Source organism: Crotalus tigris, unplaced genomic scaffold, assembly GCF_016545835.1.
Source record: "Crotalus tigris isolate CLP2741 ecotype Arizona unplaced genomic scaffold, ASM1654583v1 scf7180000017814.3102382, whole genome shotgun sequence".
Taxonomy (NCBI): Eukaryota; Metazoa; Chordata; class Lepidosauria; order Squamata; family Viperidae; genus Crotalus; species Crotalus tigris.
In genome coordinates, this window is record NW_024096652.1 from 2794929 (window position 1) to 2822630 (window position 27702).

At 42.2% G+C, this 27702-nt stretch overlaps 1 protein-coding gene across 4 annotated transcripts in view; it reads right to left on the bottom strand.

The window, feature by feature from the left end:
- The window catches only part of CASKIN2 (CASK interacting protein 2), a 119459-nt gene that overhangs the window by 39833 nt on the left and 51924 nt on the right, over positions 1–27702 (bottom strand). For all 4 annotated transcript variants that reach the window (XM_039342935.1, XM_039342934.1, XM_039342937.1 and 1 more), the window contains exon 3: positions 2198–2249. In XM_039342935.1, the coding sequence (XP_039198869.1) occupies positions 2198–2249 (52 nt within the window). The remainder of the gene's footprint in view (positions 1–2197; positions 2250–27702) is intronic.

Below are 27702 nucleotides of genomic sequence, written 5' to 3' on the forward strand. Positions count from 1 at the left end.
TTCCCATGTGAACTGCAACATTACCATTTCCATCACTCTGTACGTTTGTATTTGGCATACAAAGAATAAAAGTATCAAGAAGTAATAATACCCTTGTTGATAGTTTAAGTTCTTTGCCCAGAACTAAAATTTCTCCCCCTTCCCAGGGGTATCTACAGATCCCTTTTTTCTGCAAAAAATGTTGGAAGAGATGCACCCATGAACCGACTTTCAACTCATCGTGTTTGTGAACAACTGACCGAAAAGCATGTCAAAAGAAATTATTCTGAATTGCTCCTAGGCTCTATAAGATCTCTTGCTTTGCCCCATAGTTCTAGGATCCTTTATTTAAACTTAAAATTTAAGTCAGCTTTAGTGAATTCAAGCTTTCGGGGGTAACCTTTCATTGGATTGTTGAGATATGTTGATTGCTTGATGCCATATTTTATTACTTTGTAAGGCAAGATGCTTATGAAAAAGACCGCTATCACTACTACTATTAATCTTTAGTGGATAAGATTGCAACACTACTACATTCTGATTTAAATATCTCCTACAGTCCAGTCAAGACTCATCTGGGACATTTTATGACTGTTCCTCAGAATTTTTTGCCTCGTCTCTTTGTCAGCATTCGATCTCTAGCAAGCCCATCTCAAGACATTTTTCTGCCTAAGAGGAAGCAGCAAACTCTTCCAATCAACATGTAGAGTAAACAAAGTCAAGTTATTTTGGCAAATGAGGCAGAAATAGCTCAAGCACATCGCTCTATTCCTGGCAACATACCCAACAATAAAACAGAAGTCTACGTTTTTTTGCCCTTGCTTGCTGCCTCACATAGCTTCCTCCTGGACCTGATTACTAGGTTGATCATCTATCTAGTTTATTTGATCTGTATTTTATTTGTCCCAAGTCCCCACAATTCATTGAGGAAGGGAATATCTGAAAAATTTCCATCACATTTCTTCATACAGACATTTATCTTAGACTGCATCTAGCTCAGAATCTGAGGTATTCCTTCTAACTAGAATGTCAAAAGACTGTCACAAAGCCATATTTGCCTCATTCATTTGAAAATTTGTGGGAGTTAGATGCAATCTTCCTGTTAGAACAATTGGTCTGCAAAAATAAAAGGAGGTGGTAAGACAACTAGAAAAGCATTCTGCTCCACTTAAAATCAGGACTGAGAAATAATATTATTTTGGTGCTATATAAATAGATAATGATTGAGGATCATTAGCTACATGTTCATGCATTTAAACAGCTATGGTGTTGACCCATTGAATTATGTATGTATGATATGATCTCAGCCTTTAATCCCATTGTACTGTAGCTTCTCTGGGATTTGATTTGGATTTTTTTTTCCTGGAAACACAGTGAAATTTCTTCAAAGGGTCTATGGCTGCAGATCCCAAATCTCTCTTAATGCAAACTCAGATTTGGTTTTCTCTCATTTGCTCTCCATGAATTTCCAGCCATTTGGGAGTTACAAACTATACCCATTTGTAGGGCACAAGGATGTTTTGCTACTAATAATTTGAATGAAGTATCTGCCTGCCGTATTTTAAGAACAGATTTCTATTTTAGATTTGTGTTTTGCATTCATAATGTGAAGTGATGGACACAAGGTCATACAGGGAGTCAACGGCAAGGCCCAAGACAAAACATGTATAGTAGCATCCTTCAGCTTGTAATCAGAGTAGAACTCATGAAGAAAGAAATAACTACAAATTCTTCATATGTTCATAATGAAGAACTGAGTTATTTGCAGGACTGACTCTTCCCTATAATATTTGCTCATCCCACACACTCCAATTGGTGGGCACATTTTGTGTCCCCTCCCTGAATCAATGCCATTTGGTGGGACCCAGGAAGCATGGTTTTTCCATTGTGGCAACTGCACTCTGGAGTAATCCCCCCAACGTACCTTTGGACCTTATTTTGTTGTCTTTAGAAAGGCATTAAAAACCTGGGTTATTCTCAAACTTTGGGGATGGGATGATGGGAATTTCCCAGGTTGAGAGGTACATGAATGGGATTTCTTGGGTGCCTATTATAATCAAGTTTTTATATTTTAATTGAAGTAGCTCATTTTGCCTCATTTTTAATTTATGGTCTAATCTTCAAATTAGGCAACCATATAATTTTTTTTTTAAAAAAACATCAAATAATAAAATTCCATTTAAATCATGAACACTTTTGTCTTTATTTAATTACATACCCATCCACATCCTGGTAGTTCACATTCAGCCGTTTAGTTGATCCCAAGAGTTCTGGAAAAAGAGAAGGGGAAAAAAATGTGTCAATTTAGTATATTGAGAAATTGTGGGATCTGTATGTTTGAATGCAAATTTAGAGAAACATTTAACAATGTTTTTCACGGGAATCTGCAACTCCATGAAGATTTTATAAGGAAGCATCTTGGTCATAGATATTGTGCTCAGCTCCAAGTCAGAATATTATCAGAAAAGTAATTTAGTGGCAAACTCCTTTATGTTGTCTATAACCATAGTTTAGAATGAATGCATTAATATTTCTTTGAAAGGAACAGACAGATGATTAAATAATCTGTTACTAGATAAAGAAGTATACTCAATGCACACTTTCCGTTCTGCTTCTCTGGTGGCATATATTTAGATATTTCCTTGCTTTCTCAGAAATAGTTCTGTGGTCATTCTGAAATTAAAGTGGCCATCCCAATAGTTAGAAGAACTGATGGTAATGACAACAGCAAACCTGGTGCTCCAATGGATAAGGGCATGGCTTTCTGTCTTTTATCTGTAATTGGCCCTTCTCCCAAGCCTGCCAGACTCACCTTGCTGTGCACAGAACAGCACCTGACCCATCCCTTCAGTCTCTTTGTTCTTTCCAGTTTCTTTTGCTTTGCCTCCTATACTCTGTTCTTTGTGAGTACCAGCTTGGGACTAGCCCCATTCTTCACTTCAGTTTTCCTCAAAACAGTGGCTGCAAATATTCCCCTCTCCAACTGATCACTTCCACAAAACCAGCAGACAAAATCCCCCTTTCCCATCAGCGTTGGGCACTGGTTCAGTATCCTTGCTTTCCTTCCACCAGAGATGCCTCCATTTATAAAGTGGCATGGCCAGAAAAATGAAAAAAACTGACATTTATTTTGTTCCCACCTCCCTTCGCTTTCCTGCTGCCAGCGAAAAGCCCCCACACATCAGATGGCTGGCATTTTTCCTCCAGAGGCAGAGGTGGTAGATCCAGAGTTTTTAAATAAAGGCATTGTGTTTGCCTGACATTCTATTCACCTTGCTTATTCTCCAAGTACCCCACTTTTTCATGGCCTACTTTGTGGAAAACTCCACAATGGAGAGGGCCCTTCCAGTTTCTAAATGAAGTATGCAACTGAACCAATTATGATGCCCTCTCTCCCATACACAGCAGCCAATGCATTTCTTTTCTTTCACATGATAATGGAGCCATTCAGGAATCTGAATGTAAAACAACTGGGCATCAACAAAAGGAACTGACATTTATGGGTAGGAAATATAAGCAAGGATCATTTTTATCTGTTAGATCGCTATATATAATTTATTCTCCTACTGGTTTGCAAATACTTCAACCTGCAATTTTTCTATAGCACCAACTCTACAAGATGGATTGGTTTGAGGGAAAGTGACCTATCTAAAGTAATCCATTGCGTTTCTATATCTGATGGACTTGAACTTGACTCTCTAAAACTAATTCAGTCCTATCCACTACACCAGTGGTTCTCAACCTTTCTAATGCCGTGACCCCATAATACAGTTCCCCATGTTGTGGTGACCCCCAAGTGGGTGTGGCCACCAATAAGAGGGAGTAGGACAGCTAGGGAAAAGGGAAAAAAATGGCGGACAGCGTGGTTTGGAGACCCCTGTGAAATGGTCATTCGACCCCAAATGGGGTCCCGACCCACAGGTTGAGAACCACTGCACTACATCATTTTAAATACTCTCTGAAAACTAATTCAAAGATTTAGCATGTTTTACCAATATGTTGGATTTTTGTGAACAGCTTTTGAAAAATGTAAATTGGTCAGCTATTTAGCATGCCTGAAGAAATCTTACAAAGAATACAATGAACTTGCTGTGAGCAATTTTCAGCATTCCTTGCAGGAAGGATTGATTGGATTTGGCCCAATTTGGATATCAATATGAGGGAAGATCACAAGAAAGTAACCACACATCCTATTAATGTGGCATCTTTTCAGATACTTTAGTTCAAGATCCGGATAGGATTTGTGGAGATGTGAGGACCACTTCTCCCCTTTTGGCTGATTAAATCAGCCAAATTGCAACTGGTCCCATGGTGATTAATGCCTTCTTGATTAAAAAGTGAAAGGTGATTAATGCCTTCTTGATTAAAAAGGACAATCATACAGTCTTTACTGGGGGAAAAAAACCTTTCTGAATGCAGATTTTGTAATGCATAAAAATTAACCGGTTATTTTTCAGCCAGTTTCCTTCATAATACAGAATTGTAATGATTGCACATACAGTTTTGTAATATCTTAGGATCTTCTTCATTGTCTCAACACAACTCCCTCCAGATCAACTGGTAATACAATCACTATATATCTGGAGCACATAGATTGGGTGAAGCTGGCCCAGAGATATCAATCATAAATTATTTATACTGGCAGGTTTTGTAAAAATCCTCTGAATTTCCTTGTATATAATTATTGCACTATATTTTACCTGCTATTCTTCATACCCAATGTTTGTATTTTATATTTATTTATTTATTTGTATTCCATCTCTATTAGTTTTATAAATAACTCAAGGCAGAGAACATATCCAACACACCTTCCTTCTTCTATTTTCCCCACCACAACAACCCTGTGAGGCGAGAAAGTGACTGGCCCAAAGTCACCCAGATGGCTTTCATGGCTAAGGTGGGACTTGAACTCACAGTCTCCCAGTTTCTAGCTTGGTGCTTTAACCAAGAGAATTTTCCTGGCTGCTAACATTTAAAAAAAGAAAGAAAATACTCCCTTTTTATGAACCTGTAATTCCTTAATTTGGGGTAGAATCAGGGTGACAGGAGAGTACTGAGCATTTACTGGCCGGATGCCCTTCCTGACATTCATGCAGTGTTTGCAGCAGATATTTTTTCTTTGTACCCTAGGAGAGGACACAACTAGGATTCAACTCTCAACCTTCCAAGTGGGAGGCGAGAGTCTTTACCACTAGGCCACCATGCCACTCATTTTGAAACAGAAAATATCTTTAGAATTTAGATATGCATACAGACATTAACACGGAGAGCCAGTTTGGTGTTGTGATTAAAACATCAGGAAGATAGTGAGTTCTGGTCCTACTTTGGGCATAAAGCTGGAGCTGAGTGACCTTGAGCCATTCACTTTATCTCAGCTCTAAGATGGAGGCAAGGGCAAACCAATTCTGAAAAAGCTTGCCAAGAAAACTGCAGGGACCTGTCCAGGCAGTCTCCTAGAATTAGACACAACTGAATGGAAGAGAAAACAAAAAAACATTAACGGCCCCAATCCTACATAGGCAGTTTGTTATTTCACTGTTGAAAATATCATGTTTTAAAGTGTAAAAGTCGTCACCTAACTGAGCAGGTTTCTCTATTTTTTTTTCCAGACCTAAAAGAAAACATAAATACTATAGCTCCTAGAATTTCAGAATAATTAAACTAATTAGCAAAGCAAAAGCATTAGAGTAGAATCCAGTTGATGGGGTCTATTTAATGATGGTATCTTCTTGGCAAGTCTGTTCAGGATGGCTGCTTGAACAGTTTTTTTTTTTTCCTTTTGAGTTGCTGCAGCTTTATAATCATTTGACAACCCTAATTCCTGCAAGCCCTTTGGGCAAATGGGGATTGAAATGGCAATGGCATGTAAGTAAAAATAAACAGGCAACTTGAGCAGTTGGGTTCTTCTGACACTACAGTGATCTTAAAGACTCCTCCAGTGCCACCAACATTATCAACATGCACAGAAAAAAAAAAAACACCTTTTATTGGTAAAATGCAAAAGAGAAAATTACAAAAATAAAATAACAGATGGCCAGGGGGAGGCTGTGCTCTAGGAGAGCCTTCCAGCTCTTTCTATTTCCAGTCCCATCCTTTGCAAGGAGCATATCTGCTTGCAAGGGACTGGGGAGGGGGGAGCTGCTTCTTTATTTCTGCCTCAAGAATCTTATTTTTGGTAATTATGACTAACAGCTATCCCAAAGACGCTTTAGCTTCACCAAGCTGTCCAAGTTTTCCAAAGCCACTTATGCCCATAGTTATTATCTCAAACTCTCTGCAGTATTTTCTTTGGTATTTCAAGGAAAACATTCCAGGCAGAGAGGGTTGGCAACACATAGACCTACACGAGGGTCCAGCCAGAGCAAACAAGAGAATGATAGAACTATGTTTCAATGACAGGGGATAATGAAAGGGGCAGCACTACCTGTTGTTGCTTGCTATAAAAAAAAAAAAGGAAAATCATGAATATCATATTCTGCCTTTGTATATCCTACTGCTAAATATTGAGGATGAACAAGGTCATAAGTGCAGTCTCAGGCAGCAAGATACTTACTGATATCAGGTTTTCCACACACTCTGTCTCTTGGCCCCATTCAACCACAAAAGCAATTCTTACATTTATAATCACCAGAATAAGGTGAACGGATAAGAGCATATCTGAACAGTTTTTATTTTGGAGACAGGCAATGTCTGGAATGACGTGGGCTACGGAATACTTCTCCATAATGAACAGAGAGGTCTCTGAGGCTCCTGTAGCTCACGTCTCTGTAGAACTGGCTAAAAGAATAAGAATGCCAAAAGGGACTGGGGAGGATAGGCATATATTTTTTTTCAGGAATGTAGCTTTAAAATTTGGTTTGTATGGACCACCAAAGCAGGCAGGCAGGATAATCCTGATCCTAGCAACTGAATTAAATCAGACAATACAGAAGTGGAGTAGATCAGGACGGGTGATAAAGATCAGGGTAAAACAAGTGCACTGGCCACAGAAAATGCTTTGCATCCCTCCTCCTCCTCCTCCTCAATGTCACTGATAAGGTTTCCTCTAGAAATTTCCCAAGCTCATTGCTGTAAATATTTGCGTGACCTGCATTCAAATGTACTTCTATTCTTTGGACTATAGTTTTCTGTTCTCCTTTGCTTCAATTACCTTGAGGATGGGGGCTGGAATAAAAAGATTGTGTTACATAGAGGAAAAGCGTTGAAACTCCTCCTACCCTTCTAAGTGTGGTGGGCTCACTGACATATGGAAATACGGGCTGAAAAGGAAACTCTGGTAATTGTGGTTTTCCTTGGGCTAATTAAAATATTTTGCAAATAGGCGTATTAATGCAAAACCATTTCCAAGGAGCTGATTATACAACATGCACGACAAACTCAACCAATAGGGTCAGCCAAGCAGCGCAGAAAGGAGGAAATCTAAAGAAAATTAGAATAACTTAGTTTTTTTTTTTTAAAGGCTTTTTCATCTTCAAAAAATGTTCTACAGTCATTTTGTACTAAAGAAGGAACGGGGTAAAAGTGATCTGCCTTTCCTCTTTTATTGACCTGAGAGCAAAGGGACCAGGTGGTAAAACCTAAACAAGTTTTTATTTGGAAAAGACTGGGTTTTTTTTTTCCCCCTTTCACATAAGTAGCCCAAAGTCTAACGAATGAGGCAGCCAGCACGTAAACCTATACAGGACTATCTCATAAAAAGAATCTGAACAGAAGAGGAAAGCTTCAGTGGATAAAGAGCTATTCTTCATATGCCAAAATCCCAGTGACATTTTTGGGGAAGAAAGCAGTGGAACTGCTAGAAGGGTTATTTGAGTTACTTGAGTCCCATCTGTATCCAGACAGGTGTGGCAAGATAATATAGTCAGACCTTTCCTCTTCTTTTTATATATACTTACTTTTTTCTAAATATGACACAAAAATGCAGATATTCAGACATTCACTTGAAGGGACTTCAGACACTATGAAGAAATGGATTGGGTTGCATGGAGTTAATGGGCCAAAGATTTTCCACTCTTTCTATAAGTCACATGTAAAGAAGTATGCAAAAATGTTTGGTTTGTATGATCTCCTTTCACACGATATAAGAGCGAGGAAGTTATGGTTCTCTTAACATCGCTAATAACAGATTCCAGAAACTCCAGACAATATGGAAAAGAACAAAGGATGCTGGATTGTATAATTAGGCAACATCTGGAGCACTACAAATCCCCAACCTCTGTCATATACAATAGGGGCCCACAATCCCCAGTCCGTGGACCGGTACTGGGCCGCAGCATGCCAGCAACCGTCCACACAAAAAAGCAAAGCCCCACCCGCGAGATGTAGGCAGCACACAAAACCACACACTCTACGATCCATGGAAAAACGTCTCTCCACGGAACCAATCCGTGGTGCCCAAAAGGTTGGGGACCTCTGAGATACAAGACATGACTAGATGTAGTGACTAGAAACCAGGAGACTGTAAGTTCTAGTCCTCTTTTAGGCATGAAAAGCATGAAAAGCATGGCTGTTAGCCCAACAAATTTCACAGGGTCTGGAAGTGGAATGCTCGGCTGTTTATCAAACTCCCATCCCCTTATGAGCTTGGAAACTTTGAAAACTTAAAGAAGTAATCAAAGAAACTCACAAACCAAAAAATGAATTTCACACAATAGATCCAGAAGTGGTAGACAAATACAACAGTGGTTTAAAATAACCTTGCCAACTGCCACTACCTCTCATACTCTTTTGTTAGCCCAGCTGAAGATAAGGCTAAAGCTTGCAATATATACAGAGACAGATTCCCAACTGGAAGCTTTCCAGATGTGTTGGGGCTGGAGTGTTCAAAATTTCTATCCACTGTGGCCGTCAAAAGCCTGCTATAACCGCATGCATAGAAGAAAACCTAGCTGAATTCAAGGAACTTCTGTCTGAGTAATTATCTCTCCCATGAATCTACTTTTTAGGTAGATAACACTACCATATTTAGAGACAATATATCCAGTTCTAGAAAATATCACTTAATGCTCTACCAAAATTTTATTCTAGACTTAGAAAAACTTGTTCTCATTCATTTTCCTGGAAAAGGGGCGTTGGTCTTACCTGAACGCCTTTTCTCAGTACGGAGATGGATAATCCATGGATGGGTTTTCTCTGTCTGCCTGCTCTTGAGACCAAGTAGCCAAAGCTTGACACGCCCCCACTTCCTGTGGAGTCCATTCTTAACGAGGGCGAATTGGCTGATGATTGACGAGGTATTGGCTCTCAGCTCCCTACTAGCGGCCTGCTGGCCTTGGGGTGGGTGTGGATTATCCATCTCCGTACTGAGAAAAGGCGTTCAGGTAAGACCAACGCCCCTTCTCCAGTACCGGAGATGGATAATCCATGGATGGGACGTACCAAAGCCTCACTGTCCCAAGGGGTGGGAAACAGATAAGGCCGGTAGATTGATCTCTGAGACAACTTGCTGGAGGACCCTCCTACCAAAGGAGGCGTCCGCCGATGCAAAGCGGTCTATCTTGTAGTGTCGTATAAACGGGGAAGGCGAGGACCATGTCGCGGCCCTGCAAACTTCCTCGATTGACGCCTGGGTAGCCCATGCCGCCGAAGTTGCAGCGCTTCGGGTGGAATGGGCTGTGAGATGACTTGGGGGCGGCAGGGATGATACATTGTAAGCTTCTGCGATACAGCTTCGGATCCACCTTCCAATGGTGCCCGCGGAAACTTTCCGCCCCAAGGTGCCCGCTTGGAAGGACACAAATAGGGCCTCCGATTTGCGGAAGGGTTCTGTACACTTTATATAACGCCGCAAGGCTCTGCGGACGTCCAATGTATGCCACTGCCGCTCCCGGTCATGTGTTGGGTTTGGACAGAAGTTTGGGAGAATTACTTCCTGTGTCCTGTGAAAGAGTGAATTCACCTTCGGTATGAAGGCAGGATCTAACCTAAGGACCACCCTGTCCTTGTGGAAAATGCATAGGTCGTTTCTGACTGACAGTGCGGCCAGTTCCGAAATTCGTCTGGCCGATGTGATGGCAATCAGGAACGCCACCTTTAGCGACAGGTGTCGCAAGGAAACGGTCGCCAATGGTTCAAATGGTGACCGAGTGAGTGCGTGAAGGACTCGCGGTAGTTCCCAGGACGGGTACCTGTGAATTACTGGAGGTCTGGTGTTATAGGCGCCCTTGATAAAGGCGCGGATCCTGGGGTGGTGAGCTAAGGGAACCGAATCCGTGCAGGTGAGGAGGGTGGACAAGGCCGCCACTTGCCTGCGGATGGTCGCGGGGGCGAGGCCTCTGTCTAGTCCCTCCAAGAGGTAATCTACTATCTGAGGGATGTAGAGTTTGTGTAAGTCAAACTGCCGTTCCCTGCACCAAAGGCAAAAATTTTTCCAAGTGGAGTCATAAATGCGGTTTGTTGCCGGACGGCGTGAAGCTTGAATTATGGTAATGGCCCCGGGAGAGAATAGTTCCTGTGCCATTATCTGGCGCTCAAGTGCCAGGCGGTCAGTTGTAACCATTGGGGTTCCGGGTGACTGATGGTTCCCTGGTGTAGGGACACTTGATGAGGGGGAATGTTCCATGGGGGCGACTGAGACAGGTTCATCAGGTCGGCGAACCACGGTCTCTGTGGCCAATATGGTGCTACTAGGATCACTTCTGCCCGCTCCTGAATCAGCTTTCGGATGACCGCCGGTATGAGTGGTAGTGGGGGAAAGGCATAAAGCAGACCCTGAGGCCACTGAGTTCTCAGAGCGTCCGTCCCCTCTGCTCGCGGGTTGAAGTAACGAGAGTAAAATCTGGGGAGCTGGGCATTGTCTGATGATGCGAACAGATCGAGGATCGGGTACCCGAACTTGCGGGAGATGTCTAGGAACAAGTTCGGGTGTAGCCCCCACTCCGAAGGGTCCACTGTGGTGCGGCTTAGGAAGTCCGCTTGCTGGTTGTTGACCCCCGATATGTGTTCCGCTTTTAGTGACTTCAGATTGGGCTCTACCCAGCTGAATAGGAGTCGTGACTCTGTCATGAGGGTTTTTGATCTGGTCCCCCCCTGCCGATTGATGTGCGCCTTGGCTGCTACGTTGTCTGTTAGGACTAGAACGTGGTGGCCTCTGATTCTGTCTTTGAATTGTTGCAAGGCTAGGTGGATAGCCCTGAGTTCTAGCCAGTTGATGTTGTTTCTCAGATCCGTGGCGGACCAACGTCCCTGTACAAACCGGGAGTCCAGATGGGCTCCCCAACCATACAGACTGGCGTCTGTAGTGATGGTAACTCTGACTGGTTCCTTGAAGGGTGACCCCTTGGTCACGGCCCGAGAGCACCACCAGCGTAGCGCCCTGCGGATTTGTGCCGTGACCCTGACTAGGTGGTTGGATGCGCTGGTGTTCTGCCGTTGGTACGGGAGCAGAAACCACTGTAGTTCCCGTAGGTGGAGCCTGGCCCAGGGTACAATGGCTATGGCCGATACCATCTTGCCCAATAATTGGGAAAGTGTTAGTATCGGAACTGAACGTTGCCTGTGAACCCAGCGAGCCAGTTCCCTGATGCCGGCCACCCGGTCTTGGGAGAGATAGACCATACAGTTGGTTGTGTCTATCATGGCCCCCAGATGCAGCAGCCTGGACGAGGGAACTGTCTGGCTCTTCTGAAAGTTTACTGAGAATCCGTGTAATTGGAGGACGCGAATGACGGTCCTTACGTCCGCCTGAGCTGTCTGTAGGGATGTTGCTTGGATTAGTATGTCGTCTAGGTAACATTGGACGCGTATTGGGATTTTTCTCAGTTTGGCGGCTACCGCTGCTAGTATCTTGGTAAATACCCTGGGTGCCGAAGATAGACCGAAGGGGAGAGCTCTGTATTGGAAGTGTTTTCCCCCGTAACAGAAACGTAGGAACCGGCGGTGGTTTGGGTGGATGGGGATGTGAAGGTAGGCTTCCGTGAGGTCTATCGATGCCAGGAAGTCTCCTTCTCTGATGCTTCCCAGGATGGACTGAAGGGATTGCATCTTGAATTTTTTGTATGTGATGTAGCGGTTGAGGTTTTTTAGGTCCAGGATTGCCCTCCATCCTCCTGAAGTCTTTGGAACCACAAAGAGGATGGAGTAAAATCCTCTGCCTCTGTATTCCGCTGGGACCGGTTCTATTGCTTGAATGTCCAACAGGTGTTGGATGGCCTCCTGCATGAGTTTGCGTTTGGTGGGGTTCCTGGAGACCGAGCAGTTGATGAGTCGGTCTGGGGGTGTGACCAGGAACTCCAGGGACAGCCCGGACTGGATGGTTTGTAGTACCCAGTTGTCCATGGAGGTCTGCTCCCACTGGTGGAAGAAGTGAGCTAGTCTTCCTCCAATGGGTAGGTCTATGTAGGAGTCATTTTGTCTTCCGGTACGGACGACCCGTTCCACGAAAGGGTCGTCTCGACTGGTTTTGTTGTCTGGGCTGGAACCCCGGTCTGTCGTAGGGGCGGCCGTACGGTTTGTTCTGTCTGGGAGTGAATGGCTTGGGTGCCTGACTGATAGGCGTGGTTGTCGGTTGACGAAAGGACTGCCTACGAAAGTAAGGTGTGGTACGTTTGTCTGACCTTTTGTTCAAGTGTGCCATGACCTTCCGCTTGTCTTTGTTCTCTACAAGATAGGGGTCCAAGGCCTCCCCAAACAGACCGTTGCTTGAGTAAGGGGCGGTCGCTAGCCGCCACTTAGCCTTGGTGTCAGCTTGCCAGTGTTTTAGCCATAGCATTCTCCTGGCAATTATGTTGGATGCTATGGATCTGGATGAAAAAATGGCCGATTGGAACGTTGCGTCTGCAGCGTATTCCGTGGCTGCTACCATCTTAGCCAGGTCCTGGTGTGTTCGTATGTCCTCCATAGGAACTATGGTTTGTAGTTGTTGCAACCAGATGAGGGTGGCCCGGACAAAAAAGGAGGCCGAGGTGGCTGCTTTGATGGCCCATGCCGCTGTCTGGTGGGTTTTGCGAAAGGCTTGTTCCCACTTTTTGTCATCTGCCTTAAGGGCCTCCACTAGGTCCCCAGCCATGGCTGTCTGGGAGACCAAGGGGGTCCAGGCTTCATCTACTTTAGGAATTTCTAAGGCCTCATTGAGGTCTGTGGCAGTGCTGTATAATTTTTTGTCCGTACCACTCACTGATGGGAAGGAAGCGGGAGAGTCCCATGGCTTCTTGATCCCTTTCAGGAAAATGGCGGGGCAAGGTATATGGTGTTGCGTTGTCACCTTTTCTACGAATACGGGTCTGGATGTGGTGGCCGGTGTCGCTTGCGGCTGAGAAAACTGATCCGTCCCCATGTCCGCAATGGCTGTGGCCTTGCGTAGTATCGTGAGGAAGCGGTTGGGATTAAATAATCCCCCTGAGGGGGGCTCAGGGGGAAGTTCCTCATCCTCTGACATAGAGATCCCAGGTTGATCCTCCTCTTGTGGTGAAGAATAACCACTCATGGAGGACTGGGCCGGGGAGACGGGTTCCTGAATGCCTGAGGACTCTGAGGGGAGTTCCGAGTGTGGCATGGCTGAGATGGAGGGCCCCTGGTCGTGGTGGGCGGAGCGCTGTGCTAGGGCTCGGTCCACCATTTTGGTTAATAGGGCCTCTAGCCGTCCATCTGCCCAGATGTCCCCTATGTCATTACCTTTGGGTGTGGTGACCGCAGGTGGAGAGTTGGACTCAGTGGTTGTGCCTGCCGCCGTGGTTGTTTGTTGGGCTGATGTAGATGGCGGATCCAGTGGTTGCGGTGTTCCTGGAATGGACCACGCGCTCTGGGTTGATGTGGATGGACCCAATGGTAATTCCATCTCGGTGGCCGCTATTTGAACCAATTCCAATTGGGCCTGCCTCTGCGCTCTGGAGAACTCCTTCTCCAGGGCCTGGTGCCTACGGCTGGCTTGCTTTTCCGCCAACTTGGAGGGCCTCTTGAGCGAGTGTTTTGTCTTCGCTTTGCACTTGCCTGCCGCCTTCTGGTCAGAAGGTGTGTTGCAGCCGTAATTGGGAGGTGGAGGGGTCGTGCTCATGGATTGAGGCAACGAGGGTCCCTCCATTCCGCTTGAGCAGTCCCAGAAAAACTGAGAAGACGCTCAGGCAGGCAAGTATTGGCGGGAGCGAAATTGGAACAAGTACCAGGACTGTTCCCCTGATCACCCGACCACAACAAAAATATTCTCTCTGGGCTAAGGTCACGGTAGCTGAGGGAGGTACTGAAGGCACGTTTGGAACCACTCTTTGGGTTCCGCCCGGAGGCCTTAGGTGACCAGGCAACGTGCACCAGTAGAAAAAGGAAAAGGGAGGCAAAAAATATCAGTGGCGACCTCAAAAGGGTCTGTAGGCCTGACTTAATACACAGCAGGTATCAAATGGCGGTCACCTAGAGCGGAATTTATTCTTATTAATACTATTACTATTATACTAATAATAGGAACAACAATAATAGTAAAATAATAATAATAATAACAACAACAACAATAATGGTGATGATGATAATATTGTGTGTTCTGTCTTTAGGCCTGTTGGCCCTGCAGTCGCTTAATTTTTAGCTTTAAAAAAAAATTTTTTTTTTAATTATTATTATTATTATTTTTAAAATTTATGTATCTATTTTTATTATTATTATATTTTGTCCTATTATTATATGTGTGTATCGGGGGTGGAGCGCTGGTTGTGTGCTCCTATTCCGCCTCTATCAGTGATTCCAGATATGATGTAGAGCTTCCTTAAGCTTGGTTTGCCTTTCTCTGGCAAGAGATGGCAGCCACAGCTCGTTTCTCCCTGAAAAAGGGCTTTGCAGATCCCAGGAGGGTTCTCTAGCCTCCGTTTCTTGGTTGGCTTACTCCCTTCCTGTGCTTCGTTTCCCTCTGAAGATAAGCTCCGCAGCCTCCCAGAAGCTGCTTGTGCCCGGGGATTTAAATTTGGCGCGCTGTGACGTTTTAAGGTAATCCCAGCCAGGGATTGCCTTTGTTGTCTGAAAACGGCAACTAAAATGGCGCCCGCGGTTGCCCTGGGCTGCTAGGGAATCTCCGATGATCCGAATTCAAGTTTGAATCCGGACCTGGAGATTGTTATTTTTTCCCCCAATTTGAGGAAAAAATCCCTTGGAAGGTTGGGGAGAAAAGCTCAGCAAGTGGTCTCTGCTGATGCCTTTTTTCCCCCCCTTTTCCACCTCCAGAGCCCTGGGGCTGACTGGGATCCGTGGGGAGTTTTCCCCCCCCCCACACCCCCTTTTTCAATTTTAATATAGGATCAGGGATGATCCCAAGGAAAACTTAGTGGTTGGGGAAAAGGTTCAGCAAGTAGTCTCTGCTGATGCCTTCTTCCCCCCCTTTTCACCCCCCAGAGCCCTGGGGCTGGCTGATATCTGTGGGGAAATTTCCCTCCCCACCAATCCCCTTTTTAATTTTAGGTTTGAGATCAGGACTGATCCCCAGAAAATTTTGTGGTTAAATTCCTATAGGTGGAAAATATTTTTTTTTTTTTGGGAAGGGGAAGCCAATTATCAAGGGATAATCAATCAATGGATTTCTTGTCTAACCTGATAAGCTGAGAGCCACGCCAAAACGAGTCTTCTCCGAGCAGAGACCAAGTTAAGAATGGACTCCACAGGAAGTGGGGGCGTGTCAAGCTTTGGCTACTTGGTCTCAAGAGCAGGCAGACAGAGAAAACCCATCCATGGATTATCCATCTCCGGCACTGGAGAATAAATGGTTTTCTTTTCGTTTTTTCCCCCCAAAGAAGAAAAATATATTGATCAAAACCCTGTTTAGAGAGTCAGTTTGATGTATAGCTTAAGGCACCAGTATAGGAACAGGGGACTGTGAATTCTAATCCTGACTGAGATGCCAAACCAGCTGGATAACCTCAGGCAAGTCACTCTCAATCCTAGGAAACAGGCAATGGCAAGCCACTTCCAAAAAGCCTTGCCAAAAAAACAGCAGGGACTTGTCCAGGCAGTCTCAATACTGACTCAAAGGCTTCTCCCCCCCCCCCCTCTCTCTCACACACACAAGCCCTTGTAGGAAAGATTTGGAGTTCTTAATCCTTATCTTAATTATAAGGTGGGGAAGAATTATGGCTTCCCAAACAGTTAAGTCCTAAGGGAAGTCTCTTCTCTTGAAAGTCACACGCATCAGTAAATGTGGGCAACCATGCTAGCCACATAGGGGTGAAAAGACATGTGACTGGAAACAACCACAGATATTTTTTTTCTGTTTTATGGTTACAAAAAAATTAGGGTTTAAAGCATGGGAAGAAATTAAGAGGGCTGCTGACTGTTCCCTTAACACACTTACCTGTAGTTAACTAAGTTATGGTTATTTGGCTAAAGTAACCCAATTTCACAGTACACTGAACTAGTGGTGGGATTCAGCCAGTTCGCACCACTTCGGCAGAACTGGTAGCTAATTTTTTGTTGTCCAGGCCCAGAATGGACTTCCAGAAGCGGCATCCACACAGAGAACTGGTTGTTCACCTATTTGAATCCCACCACTGCACTGAACCATGAAGTCACACATTGGTAGGGTTTACATGTCATACTATGCTAAAATACGGCTTGCTAGCTTGTGATTTAGGGTATCAAGCTGAACACCATAAAATGAAGTAAAAAAACAGAACTCTCTTTCACAAAGAAAACATTTGGCAAATTGGAAGACAGATTTTCTTTGAGGATTTTGTAAGGCATTGCTCTCACAGCTAATTGCAAGAGCTCCATCTAATGGCAGAAATGTTATTTATTCCTGTATAGTTTTATTTTTACCCTAGTATTATAATTATCTGAGAGCTGGTTTCTATACCCTGCACTCCTAGAACGCTTCTGGTATATTCTCGCACCCCTTACAAAAGTTCAAAATAATGGCAACAAATTATGCATATACACTATAATTTTGAAACTTCTAAACCTAAGTTTTCGCACTCCCTGGAATATCGTCTTGCACTCCCAGGGGGTGCAAGCACCCCTGGTTGGGAACCCCTGGTCTAATGGTTAAGGTGCTGGCCTTAAACAGCACCAGTAGGCTGTGAGTTCTAGTCCTGCCTTAGCCATGAAAGCTGGCTAGATGACTTTGGATCAGTCACTCTTTCTCAGCCCATGATGTCAGACTTTGGTGACAAGCTGGTCAATCAATTTCTTTCACAACAGAATATATATATATAATTAGTTAATAGTTTTGATTTCAGTGCCATCAAATTTTAGCCTAGCTGTAATTTACAATGATGAAGGGACGTGATATAATAATATCCCATGTTTTTTTGTACATTGAGAATACCCCCCAAAATTGGTAGGCTTTGTTTCTCTTTGGCAGTGGGGGAGAGGCTATGTCTGCTATAAATTATTTCTCAATGACTATTGAAGACCCACTGCTCTGTACTTCATACAAGCTGGCACCACTCTCTGCTGCTCCTTTTCCAGGAGACTGTTAAACAAGGTCACTGCTTAGCAGCACAATATGGAGATGGAAGGTTTCTAAATATCTTTTCAAGACTTTTGAAGCAGTGGGCATTTAGTACACAGAAAGATCTCAGTCACAAAATTCTGGCAAAGAGCCCCAAGCCTTAACAAAAACTATCAATCTAACTTGACAGGGGGAAAAATTCTCCATGCAGCTTCGCGTTCTTTATTTGATTCCACACCATACAGAATCTCCAATTGCTGCAAGTTCTTCAGAGGAGCAATGCCTCCAAAAATGGAGATTCCTTTTAACTGGGGAGGGCCTCATTGTCTATGAAATCTCCCCCTTGGAACAGAGAATGCAAAAACTGGTTTCCCTTTGGCAGAACCCCTGCTTCGTCCTTTCTCAGATATAAGGGGCAGACTCATGAATGATATGAAAGCTTCTTTGGGTTGCTTCTTCCCCACCCCCATCTGTCTTTTATTGATTCACAACAGATGAGGAACTCAATCAACTCCAAGGATGTTGATGTCATGAACTGCAACAATAGCAAAGCCGTGGAGCGGCAGCCCATGGCAAAGAATACAAGCTCTTACCACCCCCCATCCCACCCTGCTCCAGCTATACACAGGGGAGGCAGGGAGGGCAGAGAGAAAAAGGGCTTCTTCCTTTCAAAAGTTCTAGGCAAGCAAGCTTTGTTCTCACATTCTTTCTGTCAAAGGATTTGACTGGGATTGGCAGTTTTGCAAGAGAAGATGAAGGGAGGTCTGTTTCCAGCCTTCAGAACTCCACAATTTAATCCCGGCACTGGGTTATAGGTCTCATTAATGGATTCCTTATCTGCAATTTTGGCAGATAAGGGTGTTGAGACTACTTTTGCAAAGTAGGAATCAAAGCCTCGCTGGGTAGTGGCTTATAAGACCCAAGTATCCATTTGGTGAAACGGAAATTTTGTAGCACAGTAACAAACCAAAATAAATCTTTCCCAACTTAAAATAAGAAGGAACAAGAATGTAAAGCCTCCTCATATATTCAAGAGCGCAGCACTGAAGATTGCTAATAGGTCTTAACTAATACAATTTGTGGAGTACAATGGAGCCCTCCACAAACAGGTCAATAATTGGGAGTATTTTCACTTCCTACTCAATGAAAGAAGGGGAACTATTTTTTTGGAGCTCTTTAAATTCTTTCCCCTGAAAACTTTCTTTCCCACTTCTTCAGTTTTTCTTTATTTACATGCCAGAAGGAGATACTATCTTACTCCCTCCCGGTGGTTTACTTTGTCCTAAACCCTGCTGTGTTAAGCAGGTTCCCACGGATATATTTTGGAGTGTGGGCTAAATAGCTAGAACACGGGCCTTTCACTGATCACGCAGTTTCCTCTGACTCTGCTATTTAAGAGGTGTGGCACTGTCCTCTAAGACCACAAGGCTAAGCAGGCCTCTCTCTGAGAAGCTAATCTCCAGCCTTGAAGTTGCTTGGGTTCTGGTGACCGACCCACAATCTTCTCTGATGTGGTTGCCTGACCTTTCAGAGGGATGTTATGGGCTTCAGCTGGTTATCTCCAGCTTCCCAAAGCTAGTTATCCAGCTCAATCTGAATTCTTTCCTTGCCACATTCCGTCTTGATCAGAAAATATCCAACTCTGTGCCAAGAAAAAAAGAAGTGTGTGTGTTGTAAGTAAGGAGTGAACAGCATCCAACCCCAGAAGAATAATAGGAATCACACAGTATTTGGGATATTTGTAAACGGAGGATGTCTCTTGTTTGTTGCACTGGCCAGATTAATAAAACAATAAACAGGTTTCTCACACTAATTATCAATTAATGACACACAACATCATGCACTGGACAAGGTAAAGAACAGCTAGAGGCAGGAAATCCCAAAGGTGCTTTTTCAAAAGGCAACTGGACTTAGTTTTTCCTTAAAGACCGAAGAAGCTTTTCATCCAAGAAGCTTCTTCAGTCTTCAAGGAAAAGCTAAGTCCACTTGCCTTTGGGACAACCATGACCTGGATGGCTGAGAATTTCCATAGACATTAGGAGCAGGATCTCAATCAGGATTTCATGGACATATCTAAAAGTATTTGGAAACATTGTGAGGTTGTAAACCACCCAACAAACAAATATCAAATATCAGAAAACCAGGATTTGCAATAATTTGTCTTAAAAATACAAACATTCATTTATAAGAATCTATGGTTAATTTATTTCATTGCATTTGGTAACACCCGTTTTTGATAGAATTTTGTCAGGCCCAGATGTAGAGCTATCACCTTTTAGTGTTATTTTTCTGGTGTGACAGTGATTGCATTTGGGGACAGGCTAGGAAACCACAACTGCAATTCCTTGGCTTCTGAGCCTTTCTTCCCAGGAGCAGCCTGACATTTCTTCTTAGCAATCCACCATAAAACAAGACATGGAAGCAATGGCTGTTAAAGCAGTCTCCTTTGACTTGTGTCTTCCAAATCTGTTGGACCACAATGTCCATAATCCTAACATGACAACTGGCCTAGAATTATGGAAAGCAGATTGCACAGGCAAACTTAAAGAAACAGATCTTAAAACAGTCTGAGGAAGGGCCATTGGCTCTTTCTCCACTGCAATTTCCTTTCTAGGCAATGAATTGTATGCAATTTAGAGAATTACACAAAAATCCAGAAGTCCTGTGCCTCCAAATATTAACTAGTTCTATACTGGTTTCTGTTATATTTATACAAACATAAGCTCAAACATGCATATGTTCATCTGCATACAGTCTTTTAAAATTATATTTTAGCAACTGTGACCCTAAATTTGATTTTTTTTCTTAAAAGGTGGAAGCTAAAATTCTTGGAGTTAGCTTAAAGCCATTAGATTTTGAAATTCATAGCTAAAATCTGTCATTCTTCATGTGGTTATCACCACAGAAATGTTGCTGTTGGTAAATCACTCTTTGCAAAAAAAAGGAGGTGGAAATCTAGTTCCTTTGTTTTACTGCTGAACATCTTACCTGCTCTGCACAGCACTGCTTTTTATTGTCCTCCAAATAATATTCCCCATCTAAATAATTTCTTCTAGACTTCTTAATAGAAATGCTTCTTATCTCAAAATCCTCGTTCTCAGTTGAAAATTTTAAATTTTCTGATTTCTCACTTGAGAAAAGAAACCATCTCCCAATAGGTTAAGCCACTTAAGGTTTGCTCAGAACCAGTCTGGATGAGCCTCTCTCTGTACTCTACGTAAATCACTCCATCACTTCAAGTTCCGAAGGTGAAAGATGGAGTAGAATTAATATGTCGTAGGACATGATAAGTATATATAATTGGTTCTTTTTTTCTAATAATTAATAATCATTACTGAAAAATTGAAATGAAGTAGCCATCTTCTAAGGCCCTATGATTTGATTTTACAAAGTAAGTCTACACAATATTGGTCTTATACAACCAAGTTGATGAAAGTAACCAGAAACCTAGCTCACAGAACTATTTCTTACTATACATAAGAACCCTGCAAAAAAAGTGAGTGTTTAAATCATGCTTTAAACCAGTGGTGGCGAACCTATGGCACAGGTGCCAGAGGCAGCACTCAGAGCTCTCTCTGTGGGCACATACGCCTTCACCCCAGTCCTAGGCCTTCAGCTGGGTTTTATAAAACCTTTTCGCTTTAGGCCTCCACCTCCGGGTGCAAAAAAAAAAAAAAAAGGTTCGATCAATCAATTTCAACTTTTCATAGGGAAAAAAAAGATCTTGCAAAGTTGGAATTAATTGATTGAACTTTTTAGTCCCACCCACTCTGCCGTTACCACCGCAGTCATGCCCACCCAATGGGCCACACCTACCCGGCACTCGACAATGCATAAGTGGGTTTTGGGTTGCAGTTTGGGCACTCAGTCTCTAAAAGGTTCACCATCACTGCTTTAAACTATTCATTATCCAGTTATGCCCTGGACTGTTGAACAAGTTATAGACCTGGTTCAGACAATATGCTAAGCCACAGTGCTGGGATTCTGGATTACAATTTTATACGACCCTAGCCATTATGATTTGCTAACAATGGTTTGTGCAAATTCAGCCCACTTAAAGTTATACAGAAAACATGGTTAACAAATATTGCCTTTCTGCAAGTATTATGAATAACACCCTAGTCTAGAAGAAGAACCATGGTAACCCGTGGTAGCCAAAGTTTAACCATTCTGAGTATCTCATGAAGTGACTCACAGCTCACCAAATTTACACTTTTTAATAAAAATCAGAACCAGACTTTCTGATGTTAACATTTGATTTGGGGGCAATGTCCCTTCTCAGTATTTCTAGGTAACTATATCTGACCCCTGGGCTGCTGTGGGCTAGGTAGTTGGGAGTCTATCCATTTCCAAAGCACAGCCAAGGATAGGTCCTATTGGTTCTCAAAGTATCCAGGAATTATCATACTGGCAGTTGAGGTTGACTGTATTTCATTATAATCACCCCCCCACAGACAGTATTGTACTGTTAAATGTTTAAGAACTGACTGTTCTGGGAGCTTCCAGAGAAGAAAAGATAAACTGAGGAACGGCTCTACAAAAAGTGGATCTCACTAATGCATAGACTGGCTCTTCATAATTCCTCTCCAGACAAGGAGAGACCTTGAGATCCCCCATAAATGCTCCATACAGAAGCTTCTTGTAAGGAAACCACAAAACAGTGGTCTCCAGCATGTTTAGAACTCTGGGAAATGAGGGAACAGCCATCTTGCTCAAACCATAGTAGTCAATGGACATTGCTTTCACTTATTTCCTTTTCTAATCACTTTTGGAAATTGTTAAGTGCTTTTCAGTTATTAGGAAACTTTGGATCAACATGTTTTACAGTACTGAGTGGGTTTCCTTCAATCCTTAGTTAAAATAATTTTAAAGTTTAAGGACTTAATTTTTTTCCTGGAATAAACAGTAAAAGCGTAATTAAAAGATTGATTTTAGACAGTTACAAATGGACAAAGGCTCTAGATAAATTCAAAATAAGATTTTGGAATTAATTATAAAGAATCTATTTCATGGGAAAATACTTCTGTTTTGAATTCTTGTTTTAAAAATAAATATTTATAAATTGGCCGCTCAGTGGAATAAAGTTAATAATTGAAGGAGAAGAACACTTAAACTTACTAATATAGACTAATATAGAATTTTAACATTGGAGATATGAAGGATATTTTTGAACAATGGACCCAGAAGTTAATTTAAAGAGTACAGATAAACTGTGTTTAAAATATGATTCAGAAGAGGAACAAGTATTACCTGACATGATTGAGACCTATTTGAAAGTAGATTTTAAAATGACAGGGTAAAAGAATGACATGAATAAGATGCTACACTGGATATACAAAATATACCAGCTGATGTCCAAATAATTAATAATTAAAAGGGGTATGCAAATAACAAATCAAGAGGATAATTTTCCTATATCAAATTTTAGGTTGGTATGAAATGTTGCAACTATATCAGATAGTTCAGGAAGAAAAAAGGGCATTGGAAAAATATCTGAAGAACAACGAGAAAGATGCATTGGAATTAGTACACCATGAAGTCTTATTGAATACTGGACAGACCAAACTGGATCACAAGAAAGAGAAATCAAGAATTGAAAAGAGACATGGAAGACAAAATATTACATGACCAGTGCATAAAAAAAAAATAACTGGCAAGCAAAGTAGATAACGAGATCTGACAATGGCTTAGAGCAGAAAAACTGAAGATAGAAACAGAGGGGGTAATTCTGGATGCATAAGACTAAGCTTTAAGAACCAACGCATATAAAGCCAGAACTGAGAAGACGGCAAGAGACAGCAAATAGTATCTCTTCAAAGAAGCTGAAGAAACAGTGGATCATTACACTAGTTGCTACAATAAGATTGCATAGAATGACTAGAAATAACAGCATGATAAAGTAGCAACAACGGTGCATTGGAATATCTGCAAAAAGATGCCATTTGTTTGCAAGCAAGAACTGGCGGGATCACAAAGAAACAGAAAATAAAGACACTAAAGTAGTCTCGGATTTTACAACTCAAACGCACATAACACCCCACACTTAGCAATTGTCAATAAGAAAGACAAAAAAATCTGGATAGTAGATGCTCAAGTACCTGGAGATAGCAGATTAGAAGAAAAAGAAGTGGAGAAAATAACAAAATACAAAAACCTGCCAACAGAAGTGTGATGACAGTTGCAAAAGAAAGCAAAAATAGTATCAATAGTAATAAGTGCCTTGAGTATAATCCCAAAAACTTGTGGAGCACCACTTGAACACCACTGGTATTGACAAAATCACTGTCAATTGCAAAAGGCAGCTTTACTTGGAATGGCTTACATCCTGCAATGATACCTTTAACATCATCGAACAAGATGACCAACGATAATACTATAGATACAAATATACAAGTAAGAAAAGCTCTTGTGTGTATTGTTGTCATTCTTTTGCTTTCTTTTCCCTTATTTTTTTTCTATTCTGTTTAATTAATATATTATCCCCCCCCCAAAAAAAAAGTGTGAAGGGCTGCAGGATATCTGTTGTTCTGCCCCTCACTTTCTGAGGGATATTTAAAGCCTCTATCAGGTTCCTAAATGAACTCTTACTTACCTCTCTCCCTCCCATTATTGCACTGTTGCCAAGGGTTGAAATGTTTTTACTCCACACCTATGGCACAGGCAGGGCAAAATGGGTGGCAGTTGGGGCTGTGTGGGCATGCCTGGCTCAGTGAGTCACACTCCACTCTTGCCAAGCACCCCAGAGCCTAAACTGGCAGGGTCCATACACTGCTGCATTTGGGAAGCTGGGCACAGACTGGAGTGGAGAGGGTCCTTCTGTGGCTTGGAGAAACAAATACGAGTCCAGCAGGGGGCAAACTTAAGCCAATGGTGGTGGCTAAAACTTGGAAGCTAAAATGTTACAAACCTGCACCCAGAGCAGAAAGAAGCAAGGGGAATATATTTCTCCTCAGACATATTTACAAAAAACTCTTCACATTCCCATCTTGCTTGCCACACCCCTCCTTAGCCTGTTGCAGGCACCAAACAAATTTATCTTTCTTTGCTGAGGTACGCCTGGTCTTGCCCTCTTCCTTCTCCCCCCCCACTTACAAACACTAGGTTCAGAGGCTTCAGGAAAAAAAACAACAGACACAACCTCCATTTGGGCAAAAGGCTCTCTTAGGGAAAATTCCTGCCCATGGCTGGTGCGTGAGGCTTGTAGGATTAGGAAAGGAGCAGCTACATTCCAGTTTCAAAGGCCAGATGTTGCCCCACAGGTGTTAAAAGCCCCTGTCTTTCTTGAAGACAAATTTATCTGGGTGAGTTGAATCTGCCCACACTTGACTCCTAATAAAGCTGAGATGATCTGATAAAGGAATGTCAGAGTCCACTGTCACAACATATCCACGGTGCTAACAATCGTACTGGGGAAACCTCATTACTGTGGGATTAAGTGAGTTGCAGGTGTGTTCACCCCCCTTAACTTACACTTAGGTGTAAGTCGGTACCGATGCATGCACCTGTGTATATTTCAATTAAATCCAAGGCATCATTGCATCCCCAAGGTATATTCCAGAGTGCCCAGTAGGCTCCCTACCAACCTGACTTATTTTAATGTTTTTTTTAAATAAAGCAATTAAATAAGAAGCTGGCATGCTGCAAAATACAGCATTGGCCTCTAGCATATTAGATATTTTCTGCAATACTTTTGGGCCACAATAGTTAAAGAATCTGGAGAATTAATTTACCTTCTGATAAAAACCCTTCACATGCACACCAAATTCTTAACATGTCTCCAGTCCTCAATGTTTGCCTATACTTGACCTACACCTACTCCCAGGAATATTTACAAAATCCACTGTGGATGATATATATAACTCATGAAAATGTAGCACATCAAACTGAAAGGAGAGGCTCTTGAATTTTTCCTAGCCCTTGGAGCCATTAAGCTCTGGTGGGATTGTAACTCTTGGCCAGAGTAGCGATGCGAATACCATTTCTCCTATCATCTTTTTTAAAGTCCTAGTTTAGGACTAAAACACCGCAAACTAAAACATTTATTTTTATAATGGAAGGCACAAGCAGGCCATGTGATTACTACTACTGATTTTAAGACATTTCTGACTTTGAGCCCACACAGTATTTACACCACTATCACTGGCAGTAAATGAATCACCACTGAATAATAGCATGGGGTATGAGCAATCTGGTAGTAGAGTCACATTGTTAATGTTCTATGTTGATATTAAACTACTTGGTCCCTAAGCATCGTGCTGAAGATGAGTAATGTTAACATTCCCCAGCTGAGTCTTTGACATATAGCAAACTGTGATTTCCATTATGGTAGCTTGGTATAATAGAAGCTGTATCCCCAATATATTTAGAGACACTAAACGGGGAAGAATGATATATGAGGTCACTTACTGCAAAGCAAGAACTGGGCCAGTATGATACTCTCCAAATTCAGGGTTGGTTCACCCAGTTTTATTCCAACAACTTTATCTAAAGATATTCACACTGCCCCATAAAACACATGTAGAGGATTTATAACGCATTCTGAACTGACTCTCTCTACATCAGAATTTGGTAGCCCAACCTAGTAAAAGCTGGGAACTTCATCTTAACCTCCAGACTTTTGCTGGATAAGGGACTAGATTTGAAATTTTTTGGAATGATTATTGCTCGGGGAGATTTTAGAGTGCTGAATGGGTCTCTCTGCTCTCAGGGATTTTGATTGGGTTTTCTGTTAATCTCCGAATTTGAGAATAATTCAGATAGAGAATAATTCAGATATTGCACAGGAATGGGGAAATTCCATCCACTAAAATTCCCCTTCTTATAAGATGTACAGAAACTCTGGTGTTTTTTTTTTACCATGACCACATTTATAGCAAGAAAAAAAAGAAAGATCTACAAAGAATCATCCTCTATTGACTTTGTGCCTTCTACTTGTTGTTGAAGTACAATTTCCAATAACCCTGATCAGCATTGGTTGTTGTAGTTCATTGGTTGTTGTTAGTGCTAGCTTGAATTCTGTAGAACAGGTTGTCAGGAAATAGTTAACTCAGAAGGTAGCATGAGAAAGCACACGTGCCTTACTGATGACCTTTATGAGTAAAAAGCACTTGGAGTGTACATAGGATCTGGACAAACAGATGGGGTAGGGAGGATCTAAGAAGCCAACAAAACAGGCAGTTGAAATTGTTCATTTCAGTCTGGCACACACCTGCAGCTACGTGCCACTCATTCACAGCGAGAGACCAAAAGGAAAGAGGAAAAATTTCAGAGGAAAATGATAGTAATATAGTCTTACTACTCCCTAACTTATTCCAGGAGGAGTTGAACTTTAGTCACTGTAGGGTTGCAAATTAATGCACCTATTAATCAGTATGCCTTACTCAATTCAATAAACATAGATGGAAACCACATTTTAATGGAAGTTTTGATTGGATTGCTCACTGTTGAGGGAGGAGTTATAAAGTTATGTGTGCATTAAAGTGGTTTTATGCTATTTCGTCTCCACATGCATACACCCACAAGTAAGATACCTGCTCCTATTTACCCAAAAGCAGCCATTAATTAAACTGGCTAAAACATCACTTGTGATGAGAGAATGTAATATTAATTTTAATTACATAATTAGTTGCTTTAAGGCAAAGAAGCATTGTAGAAAATTTTATTACTGCACTGCACTAAAAGTTGCTGCAGGTGTGGAAAAAGAATGCTACAGAATAATATGATGGGAAGGGGAATAAGAAATAAGAGACCAAAGCTGTTAATAAAGACCTGGTTATAGAGAATATAAAGCAGAGCTGGAAAATTAAATATGATGGCAGCACAACCTCAGATATTTGCCATGAAAAATATGATGCATTTACTGGGTCAAGCAATTAACCTGCTTTACATTATTCAAGAGCACTGGCTATTTAAGAATGAAATCTGATCCCTGCACAAATATCCAAGTTATTTTCTTCCATATTTAGATGAGCAAATGAAGCACCATGCAGTCAGAGAGGTGTGGCCTAGATCCTTGGCAATGTTGCAGCATCCTTAGCAGTCCTATAAATTATGCAGCTATATTGTGACTCTCAAACTCATTGGATTAGTAATTAACACTGATTTAATAACAGATATATGCTCTGCATTTCTATCAAATATTCTCCAGACTTTTGGGGGTTCCAGTTCTCAGAAGTCCCAGTTTTGCAAACTGAGAATTTGGGGGACTTTAAGTCCTCCTCACATCAGGAAGCCACCCAATGGAGGAAACAGAGACCGACAAACTTACAATTGTTTTCGATGATGAAAAATTGGGATACACACATACACACACACACATACTATGTACAAGTAGTCCTTGACTTACAACAGTTCACTTAGTGACTGTT